The sequence below is a fragment of the Heliconius melpomene genome, chromosome 12 (assembly GCF_056956725.1).
Source record: "Heliconius melpomene rosina isolate 202511_hmr_F chromosome 12, ASM5695672v1, whole genome shotgun sequence".
Classification (NCBI taxonomy): domain Eukaryota; kingdom Metazoa; phylum Arthropoda; class Insecta; order Lepidoptera; family Nymphalidae; genus Heliconius; species Heliconius melpomene.
The window spans coordinates 13,369,441-13,396,068 of record NC_140400.1 but is presented as its reverse complement, the minus strand read 5'-3'; the positions used below and the strand labels follow the sequence as shown (position 1 = coordinate 13,396,068).

At 31.7% G+C, this 26,628-nt stretch overlaps 3 protein-coding genes across 7 annotated transcripts; 1 reads left to right on the top strand and 2 right to left on the bottom strand.

Moving 5' to 3' along the window:
* Positions 1–21: 21 nt before the first annotated feature.
* On the bottom strand, positions 22–24,477 carry Atg1 (serine/threonine-protein kinase unc-51-like protein Atg1). Of its 5 annotated transcripts, none has more exons than XM_085195198.1 (17): positions 24,063–24,477; positions 20,254–20,430; positions 12,267–12,483; positions 11,883–11,956; positions 11,548–11,708; positions 9,907–10,043; positions 8,874–8,966; positions 7,704–7,814; positions 5,589–5,755; positions 4,687–4,827; positions 4,114–4,219; positions 3,767–3,915; positions 3,365–3,482; positions 2,918–3,046; positions 2,705–2,823; positions 1,637–1,775; positions 22–1,121 (listed from the first exon to the last, which is right to left on the bottom strand). In XM_085195198.1, exons 1-17 carry the CDS (start codon positions 24,189–24,191, stop codon positions 1,036–1,038), a joined length of 2,253 nt encoding a protein of 750 aa, XP_085051324.1. In that variant the 5' UTR covers positions 24,192–24,477; the 3' UTR covers positions 22–1,035. The 5 variants fall into 5 exon arrangements, with proteins under 5 accessions (XP_085051324.1, XP_085051325.1, XP_085051327.1 ...); XM_085195199.1 differs by having other exon boundaries at positions 3,767–3,897; positions 24,063–24,476; XM_085195201.1 differs by lacking the exon at positions 4,687–4,827.
* Positions 13,072–16,060, top strand: LOC146533998 (uncharacterized). The gene is made up of 4 exons (XM_085195208.1): positions 13,072–13,230; positions 13,674–14,148; positions 14,413–14,550; positions 14,634–16,060. Exons 1-4 carry the CDS (start codon positions 13,187–13,189, stop codon positions 15,342–15,344), a joined length of 1,368 nt encoding a protein of 455 aa, XP_085051334.1. The 5' UTR covers positions 13,072–13,186; the 3' UTR covers positions 15,345–16,060.
* Positions 24,478–24,785: 308 nt separating the features above from the next.
* On the bottom strand, positions 24,786–25,878 carry DENR (density-regulated protein). Its single transcript, XM_085195217.1, has 4 exons — positions 25,527–25,878; positions 25,277–25,447; positions 25,032–25,171; positions 24,786–24,944 (listed from the first exon to the last, which is right to left on the bottom strand). The coding sequence occupies exons 1-4, from the start codon at positions 25,702–25,704 to the stop codon at positions 24,900–24,902; spliced, it is 534 nt and encodes a 177-aa protein (XP_085051343.1). The 5' UTR covers positions 25,705–25,878; the 3' UTR covers positions 24,786–24,899.
* Between the last annotated feature and the right edge of the window lie 750 nt (positions 25,879–26,628).

Sequence of the window (26,628 nt, the reverse complement as noted above, 5' to 3'; positions counted from 1 at the left end):
CAATTATAAAAACCAAATCACTTTAATATTACAACAGTCTTTATTTTTATTTTTGAAAGCATGTTTATGAAAAAAATACATAGTTATGATCACAATTCGGCAATATTATAATTTGCGGGGTTGAAATACAAACACAAGATTTATACTGTTTATTTCTCAAAAATACTTAATTATAATCATAACTTAACCTAAAAATGCCATATTGTTATTGGTCAATAATGAGATCTCTATAACAATAATATGTCCATATTAAGATATTTTGTATTATTTGATTTCCATAACACACTACAAATTAGTAATAATAAAATGTTAATACAATTATGAAATAATTTTGTAATTCCAAACTACATCTACTCTATATATTTTTTTTTATTTTTTTTAGTTACAATTTTTTTATTTTCTAGTGTGGACGACTAAATTGATACTTTGATGTGCTTAATTATTAGCAGAAATCTGTTTATTTTGTTCATGTTGCAATCACTTTCATTAAATGAATTTGGATGGCTACATATGCTCATCACAAAGTGCTGATGAATCACGTCTTAGACTAATGTCACTTCAAAAAACTGTTACTGTGAAGTTGACAGTGCTCCAAATAATAAATGAAAAAGTCTATTTCATAATTTCTTTCACGTTTGCTTTTTGTTATCTTTATAAATGTACTCATACATTGTGATACAGCATGCATCACTGTAACATGTAACAAGTTACATGCACATGTCTAGTTCATGGATATACACAAAGCAGCACTATAAATCTTTACAGTTTAATATCTTTAATGTTTCTACATAAATCTACCGCTGCCTGCTTGAAATCTCTATATATAAAAAAATATAACTTACTATTGCAATCTCAAATAATTCTCTAGACTTCAGTTATCTGTACGACAATGAGTTTAAATCGATATCATCCACTTATATATTTTTTACACTTTTTATAATAGTTTATCACTGCAAGTCATTCTTTAAACAAAATAAAATCACTTCTCGTCTTGCGTTTTGTGTACTTAATTCTAAGCAAAGAGGGCTTAAAACATTATGAGATCCCAGTTTCTAATTTTGCATCCATGATTTTTCTCGGTCCTTTGAGACAGTTGAGTCGTCTTTGTACTGCGTCTCTATCTGTAATTATAGAAAAAAATTATAATCCTTTTATTTACTAAAATGAGTTGAGTTACGTGTGGCCAAAGATGTAGAGAATCTTAAAAAAATATTATTTGATATAACAAAATAAAAAAAAATCCTATTACTTAATAATAGCACAAGAGGCGTGGGTTCACCTTAAAAGAAATACAATGTAAATATTACTATCCACCGACCCGAACGAGGCTCCGTCCGCTTAAAATGATTGTTTCATTATAGCCAAATTCAACAAAATCTTTACATAAATTAGTAACCTGTGACACTAATTATTAAATCTGTTCAGCTGTTTTTTTACGTGAACGTGGAACATCCATCTTCACACTCTCACATTTATAATATCAAAGGTTTACTGAACTAAGTTTATTATAAAGACGGTACGGTATCTGACTGTAAACGCGGCGGTTGTGGGATCAATTACCACTCAGGAAAATTTATTATAGATATTTCCCACTCTGGTAACAAAGTTAAACTTCAACACAAAAAAAACGATTTACATTTAGAGAGCGTGGTGCGGTGATGCGGATGTAGCGGGTGTCGCTGTACAAGCGAGTGCAGCAACACTTGCGCGGACATGTACCGACGTTCGCACTCTTTTACGTCGCCGAACAGCTCCTCGATGGCGGCCATTTGACACTGTTTATATGTAGATGGAAAGTTAAAACTTACATCTGTATTCATAATATTATAAACTTCTATAATAATAATATAAATATCTATATTTATATAAAATATTTATTAGATTTAGTACATGACAATAACTAATAAAATTGGTAATAACTGTATAAGTTCGCATAGTAATGGATCTAATATTTATTAATATTAGATACATAACTTTTCACTATTTATGAAGTAAAAAACATCATGAAACAGAAACAATATAAAGCGGAAGCGCGCAAATCTTAGGAAATACTAGTTCAAATTGAAAAATCTTTGTGTTGCATAGCTCATTTTTTGATAAATGATCTATATAGTCTATGTATTGAGGTGAGAGTCAGGGTCAACAGATCAGTTCCATATTATGCCTTAATTCTTAGTTATTTGCTACCTTGGTGAAGTTGCAGACAGAATCTAGTATATTATAAAAAAGTTATTCTATCAAATACAAATAATCATAGTATATTATATATTAATATGTATTAAATATACCATTTTTACCTAAATTCAATTATCATTTAATAATCTCTCATTTATAGATATTAATAGTAATATAAATAGCACGTTCAACGCCAAGAAAAATTATGCATCTTCCCGTTCAGGTCATGTCAGTCGTTGATGGTCGACAATTAGACTTTCCGTTCGGGCTGTGTCAGTCAGTGCAATTTGAATTTGAATAGAACTGTGATTTTTGCTAAGCCTGAAGGGATAGTATGCTGTCGGTCAGCATGACCGCGTTGGCAGTCAATTTCATTAATTTTGCCTCTAAAATTTCAACAACTTAATTGTTTTCACCAAAATAAGAGATGAATCATCAGATAAGTATGTTTGTCATTATATTATCAAGATTTCTAGTAATTGATTATAAATTAAATCATTGATTTTTTTTGACTGAAACAAATATTTACCAGTTCGATAGCGTGTTCGTAGAGAATTTTATCACACACTGCAGGTGTAACACGCGCTTCATGCAGTCTCTTTGATTCGTTCAAGATCCATTTATATTTTCCGTTCATTAGTGAAACAACTGAAAAAAAATGAAGAAATAACTGTTGAAAAAAATGTATCAGTTAACAAAAATTCTTATATAAAATATGAAAACTCATGACATATGTACGTACCGTTGCGCACTTGCGGCGTGGGCTGTAGCGTGCGCGAGCGGTAGTGCGCGGCGGCGAGGCGCAGTCCGGCCGCCAGCGCCTGCATCGCCTGCACCAGCAGACCGAAGCGCACGCTCTCGTTGCAGCGCTCTGGATTATACTTGTTAGAATTAGAATTATAGATATAGATAGAATAGATAGAATGTTAGAATTAGAATTATAGATTATAGATATGTTAGAATTATATTTCAGTTAACTTTTGCAATTATACTGCCGCCGGTTCGAGCGCCTGACTGTAAACTCGACATTTGTGGGTTCAATTCTTGTTTGAGGGAATACAAAGTAAACAAAGCGTTGAGTTCCACCATTCAAAACAAATGCTTCGAAAATTGGGCGAGTTGAGAAAAAGAAGTTACTCTTATATACGGAATACAGCGTGAAGTTAAAAAAATATTAATAGGCAAGTACCATCCGATGTGTCCATGAGCGCGGCGAGCGGCGCCCCGCAGGACATGGCGAGGTCGGACAACAGTTCCGCGAGCATCAACACGAAGTTCAACTGCGAGAACACCTTGCTATGCTCCTCCTGCATATAGCAAACCTTATTGAGCTTATTGGGTAATAATACTTTATACCTAATTATACCTTCTTATTTTAAAATGAGTAGAAAACTTTTAAAAAATAACCTTGTAACTGAAATGTGCGTAATAAACAATAATAAAATTAATCAATATTAGAAAAGAAAAGCGCGCACACAGACACAGGGGAAAAGCGTGGCTGTAGACGCGATAGTTGTGGAATCCCACTCGATATTTAATATTTCATTTTCTCGTTCTAAAAACGAGGCCGGACGCGATCAAATCAACTCACAGCCAGTATAGTCTCCTCTTGCAGGTTAGGTATGTAGACGGGCGGGTCGTGGTGCACCTTGAGGCGCAGCAGCGACGCGGGCGACGCCTCGCCGCTCACCTTCAGCGCCATGGACAGCGGGGGAGACGTCCCTGCACACAGACACACACCTTCCCATTCTTATTGTGAGTTTGTAGTATACATATATAGGTAGACACATATTTATAGACCAAATGAGACCCTCATGATCTCATTTTAATTATTAGTAACAGGGTTTTTTTACAATACATGTTTGTGTGATAGTAAATAAATTTAAAACTTTTAAAAAACTATTTAATATGTAATTATAACAAATCATTTAATTTTACCTGATCTGTTATTCGTGGGGGAGACTTGCCACAGTGAGGGTGGTGGGGAACTCCCAGAAGCACTTCGTCGTCGAGCCGAAGGAGGAGTCCTCATTGTGAATGGCACCTATAAATATTGGTAGATTACTATAATAATTTATACAAAGTAAATAAATCTTCTTTATATACTTAGTATAAATAGTCTTTAACTGATTGAGTCAATAATTTACGTTACTTATATTTTAAAGTTAAAAAGAAAAGATTGTCTTTCAAGTTACACTATGCTCTTTTTTATTTAGAGTTATTAATATAATTTGGTACTTATGTAGTAACGCCACCATAGTTACAGATTTGGCGGTTTTTGAGTGCAGTTTAGGTTATGTCATTTTATACACACCTAACAAAATCTGCACTTGAAAAAATGAGCAGTCTTTTAAAAGAAAACTGTAGCTGCGGTTGCGTTAGTATACACACATGTACCTATCATTACAAATCACAACTTAAGGTAACATGCTACATCACAAAAAAGTTTCATTTATGATCAACAATAAGATCGTGGACGTATATGATAAATGAATAATAAATGTATCTCACAGTGGGTGGCGATAGGGATCCAATATCCGTCGCATTTCGGTTATGATTCGAGCGCAGCACGTCTATGGGCTGCGAGCGCGGCACGCTGCCCGCCGCCGCCCCGGACGTGCCCGCGCCTGACCCCCCGCCCGCCCCAGCCGCCTGGCGCAATGGAACACATTCCTAGCTGTTACTTGTTAGCCACTCGCGAATGCGATGTAGGTACATATGGTTAAAATGAACTAACCAAGCCGCCATCCATCAATAATATCACACGAATTTTATGATTTTCACATTTGTGAGACTACTCTACTTAGTGTGACGTATTTTATAATTGTACAATTAGAAATTATTAAATTAAAACAATAGTTCCAATAATTTGTTTACATTATAATTTGAAACATGATGTTACAAAATTTAGGACCTCTCCCCACTCTTGTCAAACAATGTGACACTACGTTGACCTCCCTTAACGTATGAAGTTATTTAAAGATGGCCTCTAATTTTACTGCGTTATTTATTTAATCAAATGACATTAGCTATTGATAATTATTGGGTAAAATTGACACAACATTATGAGCTCCAACAAATTACAAAAATACTAGCAACAGTCACTACAACAAACTGTTTTAGCATGTGTCACGTCTATGATAGATACGTATCTAATATTGGCATAATCCAAAACTAATGACAGCATTAAGTAAAATAATGATTACAAATGAGTATGAACAACAAACAAGTAAGTGTCATCAGTCAAGTGGGGTACACAGAAGAATACTCTGGCACTCTAGGCCTCAGCTATTATCAGTCGAGAAGGAGCAAGTGCTGTGAGGTTTTATTGGGCGTCGTGGACGACCTCCACCTGCCAGTCCATAAACCTTAGCCTTTTCTCACGATAGTTAAAGATAAAAAATAAATGTTACCCTTGGGGGCGCGGTGTGTGGCGCGGTGGGCGGCGGCGACTCCAGCGCCAGCGAGCGCGGGCGCGGCGCCGCTTCCGACGACGAGCCGTGCGAGCCCTCCGCCGACCCGCTATCCGCCTCCACCATCACGAAGTCCTCCGGCACCGCCCACGTGTCCATGGACTCCGCTGTAACATCGATAACGTTACTATCCTGCTGTCCTACCAATATTATAAAATTAAGGTTTATGAGGATAGATGTTTATTCCACTACGCAAAAACTACTGAACCGATTTAGATATTCGCAGTAATGTAGTATCAGAATAACACATAAAATTCATGTAAAGATTTGTATAATTAGTTTATAATTTAACAATAAATTTAAGGGGGCAAAGTTGCGTTTGGTGTCGCAAGCAATACATGTTTACGACTTCCGGCTTTGTGACACATAGCATGGTAGACAGAACAGAGACAGTGTCAAGACACTCCCATTTCTTGCACTACTGATTTCTTGGAGCTCTTAGCGATTTCAGACACTGCGAATAATGGAATTTACGTCGCACATTGTCGAACAACAACCATCGCATTTACAGTCGAACACTGTCTTGTTGATATGACGATGGCGCCAATATTATAACACATACATACGTCATACATTATATATCTTGTCTTAATACATACAATAAACCTATTGATTCATAAAACAATTTGCTTAAATCTGTCTGTCATATATGATAGTGGAGTTACATATCCATACTAACAATGTAGTTGTTGTAGCGCTGAAATATATTTGTAATTTTATTCTGTCGTTTTGATTTTTTATGTAAAATTGTTATTATATCAACATAAATATATGTTATAGATTTCACATTTTTATATCCATATAATCAGAAATCAAAAAATAAAATATATCACCGATATTATTACGCAAGTTCTTTAAAGTTTTCTTGGACACACAAGAATCCGAATGTACAACAGACAGCTGGCCAATATTGTTTCTGAGCCAACTTGCGAACTGGCCTAATCACTTTAAAAATAGACTTTACCATAATATGACTTTAGTATTTATATTTATAAGTCCAGCTGACTAATATTTTCTAGAATTTTGAACTTTGGGGTAAGTTTTGAGTTTTTTATGATTTTTTTTGATCGAGGGCTGAGCTGAGAAAGCAAATGTACATTTTTTCATTTTAAATACATACTCTATTTTATTTTTTTAAATATAGTATTAACCTAATACTTTTATATTTTTGTTTGATGTCTAGTAACTAGACAAATAAGTAATTAAAAAACGGAAAACTAAATTGTTATTTGCATATATTTTATTTTAAAACTGTCGATATACTTCATGTTAAATTATTATAATTTGTTAGGGCGATGTATACCGACATTGACGCCAGACAAGATGTCTGCATACATACATATGCACATACATGATGAATGCTTTACCTTCGCGACGGATTATATTTAATGTGATTTTTTATCGAGCAATAAAACTTCAGTGTAAACAAATAATAATAACAAACTATTATTCTTAAGTTAAGGTAACGGTTATTTTTTATATAATATACCGTCAGTTTTTTTTATTTCAAGACGCTCAGGCTAACGGGGTCGTCAAAATTAATGGTAAACACGTGTACTTCTGAGATTTTTTCGTAAAAAATAAACACTTATTCTAATTAAAAATTAAAATATTCTCCAAATAAATTTCGTCTAAGTGAACGTCTTTTAAAAATAATCGACTAACAACGACTAACTACATTTATTTATCGCTGTTCAATATTCATCAAAAATAAAATTATGCAATTACTTAGGCGTAAATTATTTACGTTCATATAATGAAACATGTTAATTCTAATTTTGAATAAAATTGTTTGACTTTACACGTAATCTAATTATTTACTCAAGAGACCTTATAGGAGCATAGATACAATTAAAATAGTGAACAAAAAATTAAATATTAAAAGTTAATTATATTTGGGTTCACGCTGTATCCCTCGGATAAAAAAGACACGGTAGGCAAAACCTAGTGTACCGAGATACTCCCTTTCCACCCCCCAATTTTCGAAATTTTTAAACAGAGAAAATAACCCCAATTTGAAATGGAACCCATAATCGTAAAATTTTAAAATGTTACCAGATGATGTCGGCTGTTTCTTGGTCGGCTGCGGCACCGGCACCGGCTGCGGCACGGCGACAGGCGCGCGCGCCGCTGACGTCGCGGGGATTGCACTGCTCGAACCTGTTTCTGTTATGGATACACCCGTATTATATTATTTATATTCGCTTAATATATATTGTTGATTACATATATTTTAATGAATATATATTTTTTGTATAAAGATGCAGATATAAGAAATAGCTTTTTTTTACTATAGACAATACTTATTATGATTCTGTACCTGTGGGCAAGCTCCATTTTACTTTCAAGTAATTTTAACTTTGTTTTTATCAGGAAAGCTCATAAATAAAGAGAAGTTTTTTCCTAATATTATATTTATTTAAATAATGGTACTTAAATTGTGTGGTAATACTAGGTGCGTTTTTTGGGCTTAAAATTACGATTTTTGTACTAAATTTTGCACATTTTGTTCAAACTAAATATTACACATTTCACATTTTACTAAATTTTACACATTTTGTTGCATAAGTATAAACGACTAGTCCGTAATAATATTTAATTTATCAATTTGGTAAGATATAAATAATAGAACATTAGAAAAAATTGTTATACACAAAAAAAAAGTAGATTCCATTATTCAATACGTTACTAGATAAAAAAAAATGTTAAAGGATTAAAATAAAATTTTGAGAAGAAATGAATTAAGTAATAGGTTGTAGTTATTTATAACCTAAATTTATTATTATGCTGATGAATGAAAGTGCTCGCCCACTATAATCAATGTTAGCGATCGAATGATAATGGTTTGCATATTTCGACGCAACGCGACTGTTTTATCTGAGTAAGATTATTATGAAAATATATTGAAGATTGAGAAGATAAAAAACTCCCGTAACTTGATAACAAATCGCATTGCGCGATGCAAACACACGATGAGACACCAAAAAGCCACGTAATTTGCAAAATTAGCTAGTCCTTTAAATTTTTGAACCGAGCAGTGAATTTCATACATAAGTACGTTTTAGCCCTACTTTGATGGGCAGTTCATCTTTCAAGCCATGCTGTTTAAGCTTCTTAGTATATGACAATATTACCATTATACGTACACAGAAGTAAATGTTAGCCCACCCCGTCATGCACATTGCACATATCAAGCGTAATTGTAAATATGTAAATACTAAATACCCTGACTGTCCCAAGACTCCTCTAGGATACAGTTAGTTTCGACACAGCCTTCGATATCGCACTCCAATATGTCAGGCAGATCCGAGTCCAAACCTGAACAATGTTTATACTCCGTAACCACACCGTGATGTTATTATATCTAGTTTTATGAATGTTCAAAAATTCATGGACTAGAAAAGCGTTATGACTTGTGAGTGATGGGGGTGTAGTGTAATGTCAAGGTTAAGGTGGTGTATTCTATATATATAATTCGGTTGAATTATGAGAAATAAACCATATTAATTGAATTTCTTATTAATAGTAAAAAATAATAAGTAATATCAGGAAGTAAAGCCTCGTGAAAAGCCTAGACAGGAATGATTTTTAAAAGGAAGGAGGAAAGCTTAATCATGTAGCACATTATATAGTAAAATATAAAACTGAAATTATTGTTTAAAATTATCAATTTCTTTTATGAGGTTAAATAAGAAGGTAATACAATTCAACGTTTCCAGAAACAATCCTTATCATACGGAAATTGTTACAATTTCGAAAGACTGACAATAGAATACAGATTAATATGAGTCACTCGGTACGATTGGTAGCCAAATTTATGTATTACAAAATTGGAATGTGAATATGTCATTCTTTCTTTTGACTTTAGCCCTTTATTTATGTTATTAAGAATATATTAACATAGTGTCCATTGTGGTAAACATTTGCGTGTTGAAAGAAGTGATTCACACAAAGTCAAGCGGAGTTTATTTATATCTTTGATAATACGAACAGAGGGCGAGTCAATAAACAAGGGTTAACGTATTGTAAGGTTAAACTCACTATAGGGTAGCAAAAGTTTATAACTATATATCATTTACTGGTGTATCATTTTTTATGTATGTTTTATAAAGTATTTAATAGCATAATAATAATTATGAAATATTTAAATTATGAAAAATATAAATATAGTATGGGTCATATGGCAGATATAAAGTAAGAAAAGGGTAATTCCTTTCAAGTCTAATTATAAAAGGTAGGATAACGTCCTAATACTCACTAGTGATCGAAGTCGTTCTTGGCCGCTGTAAGAACGGGTGATTGAAGAAAACTTCGAAAGGCATTCGCTCGCGCGCGTTCCTCCGCAGCAAGCCAATCAGCAAGTTACATAGTTCTGGACTCGTGCCGGCTGGCATTCTGTGGGAAAAACGTTTAAAAATAAGATATGTCGTCAATAACTACTTTATTTAGCTATTAAATAATATATTTTTTGGTTTCATCATCATTTGAATTAAAAAGTACATAAACGTATTTATTTTCTTCAGTCTCACTGAATGGTTCCTTTATTCTAGTATAAATAATAATATAAATTTAAAAAGATAAAGCTGAGAGATCAAATTACATTACATTTAGATAAAAAATGTATTTGCCTTTATTGTATTATCATCATTACGAATTAAATTTAAGATAATAATGTAAAAATTGTGCTAATTGCAATCTTTTTACTACTGTATTTAAAGCCGCCATTTGTTATGCTTATTACTTAGTCCTTATCTGCTTTAAATATTTTATTGCGAGGATATCGTATCCGGTAGTCACAGTTCATCGAGTTATGTAATGTATATAACATGTGCACTTTTCTTATATAAGCAAAATTTCTAAATATTTTTCAAGCCAAAGTTACTGGATTGTTAGAGAAAATCTAGTGTTAAGACATTCAGTTCTTTTTTTTCTCCTAAAGTTGTAAGTTGAGTTGCGGAAAATGACGGAACTCAACGTCTATATTTGAAATTAGGAAAATAGCGCGGAAACAGAAAAAAATACTACCCCGAGCGGTAATCGAACCCACAACATCACGTTTAGGTACACTTTGTCATACACTGTCCCCCTACGTCACACGCGACGCTTCGAAAAATGATAACACAAAATATCTAGTTTATCAATATTCCAGTGAATCCTTGAAGAATACCTTTCAGATTTATTTGAATTTTTATAAGCAATCAAATGCTTTAACTGATTTTATTTTATAAAATATGTAGATACTTCCTTTCGGAATGTTTATATTATGTTGTAAAGAAATACGAAATAGTTTTAATCTCATAATACATTTTTATAAATAAACCTAATTAGATATCAAATTTATATGAATATACACAAGTTAAAATTTAGGCCAGAATATATCATCAAATTAGATTTAGTTATACGTATTAGCATCAATTCTAGAGCAACTATTCAATACGGAAGCGACACTTAATTCGGTTTTTTTATTACCAACCTTGAATATGGCCACTGACTGTATAATATATATGTTCAACTATATAATGGCAAACGCGATTTAAAATACGACGCCACATATATTAAAAATAGATGTATGAAGGTAGCTTTTGTAATTTTATTGACTATTTTAGTAATAGATTAGTTATATCGTTATTGTCTTTTGCATTCATAGAAATATTTTTGTTGTTATTTAGTAAATCATTAACATTTATTTTAGTGTTAAGTTATATTAAATTTTAATTTATCAGTCAGTTTTTCATTTGACAGTATAACCTTCAATTAATAGTATAGTTGTTTATGATAATTGTTGAATATGCCAAATGGGAATAGGCAAGAATTTGAATACATGATTTTGAATCCATGTCTTTTTTAAAAAGCCTAATACAAAAATATATATATATATATATATATATTATTAACTCACTTGGGTTGTAAGTCTACGCTGTTCTCGTAGAAGGCTTTAAGCTCGTGAGGAGTCGTGGCCTGGAAGGGCGCTTTGCCGGTTAAGCATTGATATACTATTGTGCCTAAACTCCACAAATCAGCTTTCGCATCATACTTTAGCGACATTATCACTTCTGGAGCCTGAAAATAACAGCTACGGTCAATACATATTTTTTAAATATAATATAATTACATAATAACTTTTTAAATATAGATAATATGACAGTTTCTAAGCTTCACATTGTTGTATATAAAGTTAACTAATGAAAATAAGTTAATAATTTCCATAAATTTTATAAATGTAAATATATTTACCATGTACATCGGTGAGCCGCAGAGTGTAACGGCCATGTTTCCTTCTTCAAGAAATCGTGCAAAGCCGAAATCCGCTACATAAAAATGTTAATATTATTATTATCGTACTGTGTACTTATAATGCGATAAATTATTCATTAGAAGTTACACATCTTATCTTTATTCAAATAATTTTATTATTATTTCTCTTATTTTCTCTATTCAAATAATTTTAACGTAGATTGGGTTTAGGGATCCCCAAATGATGAAATTTATTACGAATGTGGAACAGTCATTCTAAGAATCTTAGCTAATCAATCACAAAGCTTATAGGATTGTTTGTCATAGAATATAATAAAATTTATATTCAATATTTCTTGTATCTTATGAACACAAATGACTAACCAATTTTAAGTGTAATTTCAGTAGGATGCGGAGTGCGCGGCGGCATAACGTTGTGAGTGAGGAGGATGTTTTGTGGTTTTAGATCTCGATGGACGATGCCCTTAGCGTGTATCGCACGCATCGCCTCCGCCAGTTGTCGGAGGAAAGTGCGAATGGTTCCCTCACTGAGTAAACGATTTGCTTGTAGATAGTCCGCCAAGTCTCCGCCATTGCAGTACTGTTAAAAATACATTATTATATATTATTACAGGGTAGGCAGAGGGCACCTAGGAACCTAGTGTTAAGACACTTTCTACCCCATTTTGACATTGCGTTCACTCAATATTGAAGAATTGAAATAGATACATTTTAATAAATATTTCATTTTCTCATTCATCATTTTTCTTAATTAATGAATAAATAAATCATCCGTCATATCTTCTTTGTTATTATGTAATATCTATAAGAATTCTTCTTATAAAGTGTTTTACTGTAAACATTTAAGCATAATGTATACACACAGCTACAAAGATATTATTTTTTATTTTCGATTGTTGACATTTATATAAAATTTAGATAAGATATTTAAAGAAGTAATATTTCTAGTAATATGCTTTACTCATAACAATGTTTTTGGAAACGGACGCATTATTTAAATGTGGTGATAAATGCTCTTCCTTTTTTCCTTCAAAAAATATTCATATCAGTTTCTAAGCTGGTACTATTAGCAATATCTAATATACTATACGTTTTTGCCTTTTATTCGTACAATATTATCAAGTTTGACTCGCGATAAACTGCTTCATGTTGCAGGTAATCTTATCAATGAGTGATAACAGTTATAAGTGTCAGTGAGTTCGCGTTCAGCAGTCTGACGACACAAGTACCTGGCAGGTACAAAACATTCATACGTGTGATATATATTTTTTCAAATAGTGATCATGAAGTTAAAACCGTTTTGTATACTTGTGGCTATCTCCGTTATGTAAGTAAACATATTGAGGCATTTGTAGTACCTACATAGTGCTAATACTGTGCCTGCTTACTTATGTTAATAACATTTGTCTTTTTATGTAGTTTTTGGTTGGGTTTTAACAGTACTATATACTTAAATATAATATTAATACAATATACTATTAACTTAAATATAACTTTACATTTAGATCCACTATTTATTATTGTATTATGAAATGTTGCCAAAGATGAGATTCGTCTCATCTAATTTAAATATAAGATATTTATTTATACATTTATAAGTATAAAAAATAATTTTAAATATTTTCAAGATCACATAACAGGTCCCACCCTTGCACATATCATAGTTGTTATCAATGTACTTAGCAATTTTACGTCACCTCGTTATGATAAATAAATGATATCAATTTGATTGTAACAGTATCACATGGTTAATATTAATACCATTTACAGTATTGGGTCCGTTTCCGCTCAAAATGAAGATGAATTACATATTCCTGTGGAGACAGATAATCAGTTTCCTCCTGATAATGCTGATTTAGAAGGGCTTTTAGAAGGTAGTGGAAGTGGAGTAATAGATGAACCTGTAGTTGACAGCACTACTGACTCGATACCGCCTTTACTACTAAATACCGATGTGTCAAAATATCCAATCGATGATGACAATATTGCAAAACCAGAGTCTAATTCTACTACACTGCCATGTCCTCAACCTTGTATATGTAATACTGAAGGAGATACTGAAAATTATATAGTGGATTGTTCAGGTTATGACCTAAAAGAATTTCCTTCTCCAATAGATCCAAGAACAACTACTTTAAAACTACATAATAATAAATTGACAGAAATCCCAAAGGAAGTGGCCAATTTGAAAAAATTGAAAGTTTTAAATGCTAACAACAATTCTATAATGGATCTGGCATTAGGTGTAAGTATATCTAAATACTTAATTATGCGACATGTATTTTCCGTAATTTTCTTGGCTGTCGATATTTTTGTCCATTTAACAATATAATTTATAATATTATTTTTATTGCACCCCCTAAACAATAAAAAAATATAAATAACTTTTAAAAACGCTAATCATATATTTTTGGAAAGACAATATTTATAAATATGTTATATTTTATTGACGATTGATTTTTTAGTAACACAACATTTTTAATTTTTTCATGTTTATTTTTTATTACAGTCTGTCAGCGAGCTACCCGAGTTAGTTACATTAAAATTGGCGAACAACAGATTGATTGAATATCCAAAAGATCTCAAGAATAGTTTATCTCTAAATAAATTAGAAGAATTGGATTTAGGAGGCAACGATATGAGAACGGTAAGGTTGTTGGAGTAAATACTTCCCAATACCGACTGGATATCTGCAATATTTATTATAATCAATATTTATGAAAATTTCAGGGACTATCCAAGGACACGTTTTCCAATTTGAAAGCTTTAAGAAAATTAGTTTTGCCATCTAGCAGTTCTGAATTAATGTTGGATTTGTGTGGATCGTTAAAAGAAACATTAGAAACAGTTTGCGAACAATCATGTGACGCACGATCAATAGAATGTCCTGATGCTCCTCAAAATATTGATGAAAATTTATTTGATGCTACTTTACCTGGTATGATTTCATTTAATGCTGGTATTGTTGGAAATAAGCATCCAGAAGAAAAATCTGATGTTTCCGGAACAGAAGGACCTTCTGCTACAACAACACTTTCATCATTACCTGAAGCTTTGGCCCCTTCTAAAGAAAATATACCTGTAAGCGAATATTCACTCCGGACTGAGGTAGATAAGGTCCCTAGTGATACTAAGTCATCAAGCAATAAGGACCAGACTCCTAAAGAGGTATCAGTCGACTCGGATGTGAAGGTTGGCGCTAAGACATCAGATTCAAACGCAAGTAGCGGCGGAGGCGTAGATAAAAGTGTAATCGGTATTGTTGTAGCTGGGATGGTGGTAGTCGTAGCCGGGATAACAATTAAGAAAAATTGGAGTTCCATTAAGAAAAGGTTTAGTTCTTCACCTAATAGGGCTGCGGGCGAAAGATCGGGCGCGAATGCTAATGGTGCTCCTGAGGAAGTCCCTTTACAAGATAAAACGGAGAAATCACCTGTCTAACATACAAATACTCTTGTAAAATAGAACATAGTGAGTTGATAATGAATGGACTCGATCTGAATGAAATAATTTATGATGAAAAATGTTACTGTGCTGAAATATCGATAATGTTAAAATTGCATTGCTGTTAATATAAAAATTAAAAGTTGATTAAAGTTTGTATGTTTGTGTGAATAAAATACTTAAGGATTTTGTAGAAAAAGTTCTACGGAAGTGATAATGTAAATAGATTTACTATGGTCTACTTCAAATATAAGTTCCAAATTTATTTTTATTTTTATAGAAAGTTTATATGATTTTTTGTTGTATTAATTGTTGTAATTATAATTTATGATATGTAAATAGAATAGGTTACCAATTATTTATAACTAAGGACAGAAATAAAAGTGTTGTAATATCCTAGTAAGATTCAATGTTTGTAGAAAATATTTTTTAATGGATATATTTCATAGCAGCATACTAATTAGACTTATTAAAGCACATATATTTCCTTTTTAATTAAATTATTTATGATGAGTGGCGGGACTCAATACCGTGTTTTTGCCTCGACACCAGAGCGAAGAAATGAAAATATTAAATATTTCATTCCCCTAGAGTAGCAATCTAGGCCCCAACCTGTCGTGTTTACAGTCATACACTTGTGTCCCTGCGCCACGACTGGCCTCAATATCCTGGTATTTTTATTTATTTATTATAATAAATTTTAATATCATTTACTTAAATTGATGTTATTTATTTTGTCAGACTATAAGAGTTCCAAGTAGCAACATATTATAAACGACAAATGCCTCATTTTATTATATTGAAATTGTTCATGGTGTGCTTTCAAATATTTCATTAAAGACTTCAAAAAACTAATTAAATAACTTTATACATAATTTAATTGTAAACACTTAGAGATTAATGGCAGAAGCGTAAAGTGCAGGCGGATGCGTGGTCGACTGCCTGTCATGCATGTCTAACCGAGGCATCTCGCAGTGTTCCGTTAGTTTATAGCAAACAATAACGTTACTTAGAGAAAAGTTGCGTTATTATTCCACAAAAACACTGAGTAATCAGTGAACCTGTGCTTTAACATGGTATATGAGTCTTTTTTTAGTTTTAGTAGGCAGAGGAAACCTAGTGTTGAGACACTCCGAGCCCCATTTTCCGCCGAATTCTGGAGGCATTGCGTGTTGAATGGTGGAACTCAACGTCACGCTTTGTCTACAAAAATTGGATAATAAGATTATCTTATTAGGCTTATTAGGCAAGAAGGGATTTTTTAAAAGTTGTAGATATAAAATGTCTAGTGAATAAATGCAAGTACACTGCGCACTGCGTAGTCTCTAGAAAAGCTGGTAGTGCCCCATATTCGTATCAGCCATTCGTCTTTTGATTATCAAAGTATACGATTAGTCTCAAGGTTACTGACCTGAATTTCCTACTACTTTTTAATCAGAGTTTAGAATTTATGTAAAATATAATTTATGTATTTGGGTAAAAATATAATAAATGTAAGGTATAGGATAAAGAACATGATAAGAACATATTTAGGAATTGAAATTTAGAACAGCCGTGGTTCGATAGAAAGCTGAAACATTAAGATTTCCGGTGTGTCACTTTCAAGCTTAACCGACTTTATCGCTCAGATAAAGTATTTTTTTAAATTGGACATACGCATGCAATTACTAATTGAAATCAATAAACTTCAATTAGTAATTGCATGAAATTAATCAATTGTTTGTTTGTTCTTGTTTATAATTTTACTCTAAATTTTCTTTTTTTTAATTTTATTCTAGTTTTTTTAATGAATTATAGTTAAACATGTAACAAGCACACCATCATCACCTACAAATACATAATAATTATATGCGGTTATGCTTTATTAAGCGTTGGTGATCTAATAAAAAAATATATTAAACAGTACTAAACTAAAATATATATTATTTAAATAATTAATAATATGTGCGGTGCTAAATGTTATAAGTATCTATATAAATAGTTAATACAAACATCGGTTACATTGCTAATTACTTTGAATAACCACGAAAAAGTACTACGCAATTTATTTTGTAAACATGTTATCAGTTTGCTTTCGTTCAACAACTTTCACGTCGCTTTGTGAGGTAGATATTATGACGTAGTGTTGGCGTTTTCTGCGCAATTATTGGAACTCATTTATGTGTCTTACAGTACGGTCAACGAGTCGTGGCCGCCATGAAGCTAGCTAGTAGATGTCTGACCGTACTGTACTAGTCATTGGACGCTGCCCAGATCTCAACAAAACGAGACATTTAGGTTTGAACGCAAGGCAGTTAACGATTGCGTCATCCACTTTATGAAGCCTACTTAAAGTCTATCTGCTCATTTTAAATTTAAATTTCTTGTTAGTTCTTTAAAACAACAATCACAAGTAAATATACCTAGGACTTAAATATTTAAAGAGTTTAAAATATGTACCTATTAGACAAAGTTAAGCTTGAAATATAACAGAGTAAGTATGTATTAGATAAATATGTTAAATGCATAGATTATTTCAAAGTTATTAGCGATATAAAGGTTAGTGGGGCAGAACGGTGACACCGTTTAACAAAAGGGCAAAACGTGTCGCAGTGCCAAGAAGTAAACTGAGATAATATTTTTGCCGTCTGGTCTGTTATCGCTAACGTTATTTAGATTAAAGATTTAATTAATTCATTTCAATGGTTATAAAACTAATGTCATAATAACCACTTACTAGGAGTATATTTACTACATTTATATTATCTAAATGAAATATAATGAAAATAGAGACGTGTTATGTTCGTGCATTTGCATTGTATAGTTGTTTATTCTTTACCCAATTAATAACGTCGATGGCAATACCTACCACGGCATTTTACGAAGGAAATATCTATAAATAAACATCTTCAATTGAATGCTGGTGGGTTTTATTTAACCCACCAGCATTATATTTAATCAGACACTGAGCCATAATGGTGTAATACGAAAATAACATTAAACACGTGTGAGTCTATATACTGTACAAGTAGCGGATTTGGCGCGTAATATCGCAGACGCCACGCTTTGTTCGCGTGACGAATATTTAGATAGATAGCGACATAAGATAAGTACGCAATAGATTCGCTATATCGTAACTATTAAAGATTATATTATTTGCGAACACGAATTAAATTTAAAAATTCCGTATTTATTCAGTTATTATTTTTATGTCAAAAAAATAACAAAAATTATCTATCTAAACAGGTAAATCGGTTTTTGTGTCAGGTAACAGGTTATAAATAAAAATATGTAGGTATAGGCGTGATATATAAAAAGAAAAAGACTACAAGTTTTATATAATACTAGCGGCCCGCTCGCGGTTGCACCCGCGTGAACTATGTTATTATTAATTTCTGTCTCCATGGCTACGTCCTAGTGACGTCTATGCAAAATTTGAGACTCCTAGCATTTAGTAACGAATGACAAAGACAAATGTCATTAGTAACGAAGTTTCATACAAACTTTCAACCCCAAAAACAACCCCTTAGAAGTCGAATATTACAAATTCCCGTCTTAGCGAGCACCTACGTCCTATAAGTAACTCCTATGCAAAATTTCTGATTCCTAGAATATGTAGTTTCTGAGATTTCGTGATGAGTGAGTGACCTTTCGATTTTATATATATTGATGATAGATAAATATTATTCTAACCAATCACGATCCAAAGAAGCTTTGGCCACGTTTAACGTTTTAGAAGAACGAATGGCGAATTTAAGCTAACTTTATATTTACCTTCTGCATAAATAGATCTACTTTGATTATACAATGTGTTGTAGATATTTTATAGTACAATTTAATAGTATTATACAAAGGAGATATATAATGTTAAGGAACTCGTGAAAAAGAGGGTATATGTAGGTGAAAAAGACTGTAAAAGCAGTCGAATTGTAGGCAACGGATTGTTGGAAGGAAACTAGTGTGAAGAATTGTTACTGAGTGATACGTATCACTTATTGCAATTACGTAGAATCTTTTTCCGAATACTTCAGAAACATATTAAACGATATGTGTTTTAATCTTGTTTTTTTTTTGAAAAACGTTAACCCTTCCGATTTACAACAATAATATAAATATTATTATGATCACAGACCATATAATATATACGCCATCGCTAGCTATCAAACCGTGCGGATTAAGGGCAAGGCCAGTGGGTTACGAACGACACCTAATGGTCGTCAACTATTTAACAATTTCCTGGTAATTGTGATCATCGAATAATACAAATGCCCTGTATACATTGTGTGTTAATTCCATACATATTCCAATTCTACTAGATATCCATGAGTCAATATATAGTTGGCGAAGAAATGATTCAAAAAGTGTAGGTTCTCTCAAATTTTTAAAGCTATTGAAAAAAATACAGTTTCTAAACGCGATTGATTGGTTGTCGGTTCGATACTCACTTTTCTTTCTTTTTAGCTCGCAGAAGAAAAATCGCGGCGCACGCAAAATCTCGGAAAATAAAGAGGAAAGTAGGGATGGGTGTGTCTTAACACAAAGTTCCCCCTTTCTACCCTGCTGTATGCGGTATACAGTGTGAAAACAAAAAATATATTACTTATATATTCTATCGACATTTAGTATATAAAAATTTAATCATCGACACGTCCAATCATTTGACTTGCCTATTAATTTCGTAACATATTTAAATTATATGAAACTTTAAATTTATAAATAAAAATAAAGTTATAAAACTAAAAAAAATAAACTTATAACTGTTTGAATTGTAGTCTATATCTTAATAGGAAATATCCATTATATTGGATAGCTTCCATTATAATGCAATGTTTATGCAACGTACATGAAAGGTTTCCGTACTTAAACAAATACTATGGCTATTTATAGTGAAAAATTAAATAAACATTGATCTAATATTAACACTTACCTCCATGACCACATATACGTAAGAAGGGCTGTCCATGCAGTCGTGCATCGCCACAAGATTTGTATGGTGCAGTGCCGTCAGCTCACGAAGGATTTTGATTTCCTTGACAAGGATTTCTGACGCTTTTTGGATACCTTTCTTTGTAACGACTTTCACGGCTACTGATTGTGACGGATTCTGGGAACAATGATATTAAAAATTAAAATATTTGTCTATCACGTAATAATGCATTTTCTATATTTTCATAGTCTATTATAAAAAAACTTTTTGTCAAATTGGACTGACAAATTAAGAAGTTATTATTAATAAGATACGCTTTAATGACCAACGTACGGATTAATGTTTATTACGAATTCACGTTAATAAAATATATGAAATGAAAGCTAGATATTATAGTGAAAACATAACGGAAACTTGTTACGTGATTTACAGGAAGAAGTAATCAGAAACACATATAATAACATACGGTACGGATCTGCCACAGATAAATATATAAAAAGAACATAATTTTGTGTGGATTTTTTATACCATTTTAGGATGAGATTATTTGCTAGCTATAATTTTAATCAAACAGGCAGATATATACTTGCGAGCCCTTATTGACGTTACTTTAATTAAAAAGCCATTTTTGGACGAACTATGTCCCAGTCCCGCTGCGTAGAGGCCGTCATGGCGCAGGAGCACCAGGGTGTGACACTAAGGCGGCGGTTGTGGGTTCGATCCCCATCGTGTTGTTGTCATGAATTATTATTTATTAAAGTTTTTTTATGCCCTGGTGCCAAGGGAAAAGCGCGGTGTCGAGTTCCGGCACTCAACACGCAATGTCTCGAACAATTCGGTGTAAAGTTTCCTGTGCCTACCTCGCTATATGCGGGATACAGCGTGAAGCTATGAAACTGAGAATCTATGTCAAGTATAATAGAATAGAAGAAGAGTCGGGACCTATTCATGAACCAGTTAAACCTTAACAGAAGCCTCGTAATATTTAAACGGGTTCCGACGGTTAATCTTCTTTTTAGCAACAGCAACATATAACTTTTTACGTGTGTATCGATTATCAAACTATTTCATTGGTATAGTTGGAACTAGTATTACTTTTAACAACATCTTAAACAATTGGATTTTATTTTTTCTGTTTATTCAGTAAGAATTTTGAATATTGTCATACTCAAGTACCTACCTATTAAATAATTTTGTAGATGTACTTAAAATATTATTATATACTCGTATATGTCCGCAATATAAATTAAATTATATTACAAATTGTCTTTGGAGTACGTACGTTAATTTGAAATAATCTTGTTTAGTCTAAGGGTATATTTAACATTCTCGCAGGCATACTTTATTTGCTCATATTCCAGGGGAAGCTAGTGGTGCGCAATCGTTGGGCTAACATTAGAACGTTCTACATTCCACACCATAGGTTCGTTCGTGCAACGATTACAATTTGACCTAATTTCATAATGTTCTTCCCTTTCTACTAGTTTAAGCACCATACAACAAGTATTTACAAGTTGCGTATTTTGAAGTCAAAAATTAAAATGTATTCAAAACTTTTAGGTACTCTAAATGTTAATATTGACTTTTGAGAACTAATATTAAAACTTATAACACTATATCGCGGATGCTCGACACCTATAATTTTAGATGCATGCTATTTCGAATGTGTAGATATAGTGACGTATGGTGATCTTTAGGTCCACACGTGTCTATGATAGAGTGCCCTTGGGGCGCACGGCGCGTGTCGTATTGTGCAGCGACGCATTGTCTCGTTCGTATATTTTATTTGCACAAAGAGTTGAAACTAAACTCCTAAAACAACTACCGTATGACTAAAATTTTTATATTTTTTTTGTTATGTAAATTACTAAGATCATTATAAGATATAGTATACATTTTGTATCTATTTTTAGGTGCTTTTTTTTTATTGAGGAAGTGTCAAAATGTAAACGCAATAGTTATATTGAATATTTATAGGTATTTTAATTATGCATATTTTTTATCTCGCGTCAGATAAAATGCGGCAATTAGTTTTGGCACCTATTGGTATTAGCACCACAATATTATTGAGAAATTAAACATCTTAAACTATAGGTTCTTTCTATTAACCTAATGTAAAGCAGAAAATAAGTAAAGTCTAAAAAAAATCTATGATCTCTTTTATTTGTTGCAAAAAAGTGCATTATTTATGTATTTCTTGAACATAATTTAAAAGCTTAAAGCTGTATTTGCAATTTATTTTCTTCACCTTTCAAAGTTTGAGTAGAGCAAGGATAGCTTAAGATTGCTAGTTACAACAGTTCATTAAATACCACATGCAAACTGAGGGGTGTGGCATTATTATAAAATAGAATAATGGTTTTTAGCAGTTTGTGTAGTGTAAAGTTTATAGGGTAAAATATTTTTTTTTTAGTGTCTATCAGTAGGGTAAAATCAAAAGAAATGGATAAGTCCATTCATAATTTGAGATAAAAGAATGTAAGATAAGATTAGTTCAGAACTTTTTTAATGAAGTTATAAAATTTAATTTCTAGCTTCATGCTGTATTCTGTATGTTCCTATATAGTGGCACTTCACTTTCCACCTGAATTGGCGACATTGCCCATTTTGTAGTGGAACTCAACACCACAGTTCATTTTACTAAAGTGTGGAAATAATGATAATACATTTCCCTGAATCAGGATTGAAACCACAACATTTCATTTAAAGCCAGATGCTGGCTCGAAGAAAATAAAATATTGAACATTTCAATTTCCTCATGTGGGAATCAAACCCACATTATGTCAAGTTTACAGTCACACTTGTGCCCCTGTGTCATGACTAGCCTCAAGCTAAGAGAACTGTAAAGCTTACACTTAGTATAGAAGGCCCTATTTTAATAAATTAACAAAAATATTAGTTGTGTTATCTAATATTGAATAGTAGTAGAAAGGATTAAAAAGGAGTTGTTTAAAGAAATTTTAAAATAAACTTGAAGGAAGGATTTAAATACAATAATTTTAAATGTTGGGTTCAACAATAAACAAACATTAATTTGTTATTAACTATATAGACTATTATCTATAATTAACATGGACAATATTGTATTAAGACAATTGTATACCTAATGCACTACTCATTACCATTTAAGTGCATGAGTAATAACTAAATTAATGGTATAAATAACAAGATACTTTCTGTTTTATAAAACTATATATGAAAATGGGAATATACATAAAAATAGATAGTTTCATTCATCATTACATCTTGAGATTTTCTTATTTAATTAGCTAACTAAATGTATATTGTTACTGTACATTTGAAAAAAGTGTTTGTTGACCTGAAATATAATATTTTACACAAAAAATAAAAGACAAGTGTGTATATTTTTTTCTATCATTACTGTAAGTGTTTCTAACAACCAGGATTAATAGTAAGTTATTGTATCTTGTTGGAATAATTTAATGCATATTTGTATACTACAAACAAAACTAAGCCATGCCAAGTATATAATATATACAAAATTAAAGATAGACTATTATTATATATTCAGCAAAATAAAAATATTATTGTGTTTAGAAATATTTGAAAAAAGATATAAATAAGTGTAGCACAATTAAAAGCGATGCTAATAAATTCTGAGATTGCTTCATTGGTCATTAAAACCAGCGTCAATTGATGTGACGTTTACAATTTACAACACCCACGTTAAAACAAATCAATATTGCAGGTAACCAAAATAAAGTTCTCAGTTTGTTTGGAACGTGAGGAATTACGATTCTTCACCGTTAATTAGACACGGAACAACGCAATGACATCAATAAATATACCTTTCTTTTCCTTCCTTTGTACACCATGGCGAAGGCTCCATGGCCTATTATATCTTGTTTGGTAAATTCATATTCGCCAACTTGGATTACTTCCATTTTCATTAAAGCTTTTCCCTTAACCACTGACATTTTGAGTTTATTATATTTCACACTTTATATAAAGACAAAGATCGATACTATAATTTTTGAATCTCGTTTTTTGGAACTTGACTAAGCGCTACATTCTGATGTTGAGCCCTAATCACTTCCTACAAGCTTTTATTTACAATATTAGCACTATATGTAAACAACACTACTGCAACATTTTATCTCTACCAAAACACTATGTACAATGAACGCAAAACGTATAAAAGTGATTTTATTTTGTGTTATGTTGTGTTTGATTTTGCAAAGTTAAGACTGTGTTACCATTACAAAATAATAAACAACAAAAATATTGCATGTTGTGAATAACATGTACTTTGAATTTAAAAAATAATTTAACATGTGTTACACAATAATAATTTATTTAATATTGTAAATAATGTTATCTTAGATTGCAATAACCTATACGTAATTTATATATACAAGTTGAATTAAAGTGCATTTTTGTGCGAAACAACGCCCTCCTCATGTTGTTGAAATTGACTTGTAATATTAGTTACTTTTAGGGTTTATAGAATAGATGGCGCTGTTTTCTTTTCATATTTTATTTTAGATTATTGGTGAAAATAAATAAAAAAATATGTAATTCTTTTTCTATTTCACATGAATAAAAAACATACAATAGTCATTGTCACATAAAGTTTATGAAGCACAAGTAGATATTATTTATTGAAAGTTTTTATACAATAATGACTATCTCTTCTGATCTCCTAAGTCTTCAATACTATCTTCGTCAATCTGGAAATATAATTGTGCATGGTTCATAACATAATTCTATAAGATGAATATTGTACTAGAATTATAAAAATTTAAGACTATTAATACCTCAGGCCATTTTTCTGGAATCACATCGAATAAATCATCTTTAACATCACCTTGAATTACTATTTCATCATCTCCTGTTACTGATGAACCACAGGCAAATTTAGTTCCAAAAAATTTTGCAGCTACCTTTAAGTCAATATCTGAAAAAATATATATATTAAGTGATAATTGTAAAATAATAGATACATTTATTATGTTATATTAATCTCTCTATTTTAATTGCATATTTTTATTTAAACAATTACCAAAAGTGCTTAATCCTGAAACAACTGTGACAGACTTCTTTTTGCCACGGGGTGCTCGGGAGACTTGCACAAGCTTTGGGACATCTTCTTTTTTCTTTGACTTAAGCATACCCTTTCCGCCTCGTTTCTGTCGTTTTTTTTCTTCTTCACCACCGCCATTATCGTCTTCATCTAAAATAAGAAGAATCAATATTATTATAACCTTTGAATATGAATGGAGCATGTATAGTTTTTATATTTTTGTACTTACCAATTTTTACTTTTTCAAATTCTGTTGGCAAGTTTTTTTCTAGCCATTGCTTACATTTATCATACTCAGGATAATACTCGCAATATTCGATGGGCATAGAACAATTGCCACAGTACTGTACTTTCATAGGGTACGTTACTCCTTCTCGAGGGCCTAATGATAAATCACGGTCCGCCATTATAATTTTATATATTCTAATACTGGAACATATTATTACGGCATAAAAATATTAATTATTTATACAATTTATGAAATGAATTTTGATTTATGGTATTCTACTACTATTAATATTCTAAAGTACTTTGACAAATGTCATTATTTTTCAATCTCCAGTCTTCATTTTGTATCCACACCCACAGATTAAATATTGTATATAAATTGGGTGATAGATTATATATATATATTTGTTTAGAAATTACTCTAAAATGTGGATAGAAACATTTTTAACCGATTTTCGTAAGCAGGAGGTTATCAATTCGACTGTATTTTTTTATATGTTTTTTACCTCACAACTTTTCACTGAGTGAATCGATTTTAATTATTCTTTTTGTTTGAAAGGTAGTGTGTCACATAAATCTTAAATTTGTATTAAGTGCGTAACAAATGGACGAATAACTCAATATCACGCTAACCGATTTCGATGATTCTTTTTTTATTGGATACTCTTCAAGGGTAGTTTAATGTTCTAAACAATCGAAGTTAATACTAGTCTAACATTTATCAAATGGTAAAAAGTGGTTTTATACTCATCGACTATTATACAAAAATTATATATTGATGGCATTTGTAAAAAAGGAATATCACAACAAAATAACAAAATATCACAAACTTGTTACTACGCGAAAATTAATTTGTTTGCTTGCGCAATGACTTTTGCATCAGATTTATTACTACCGATCCACCCTCAGTTTTACCTGCTTGAACGATACGATTATTTATTTACTGGTGGTTTGGAGCAGGAAATGCGATTTATAGATTAAGAAGTGATTCTGTCGTATTTGCGACAAGTCATAAGTAGGTATGTTATTAAATACAAATGTCGTTCCATAAAAACATATCAATATTATTTACATTGGTGCACTATTTAGAGGAAAGAGGAAAG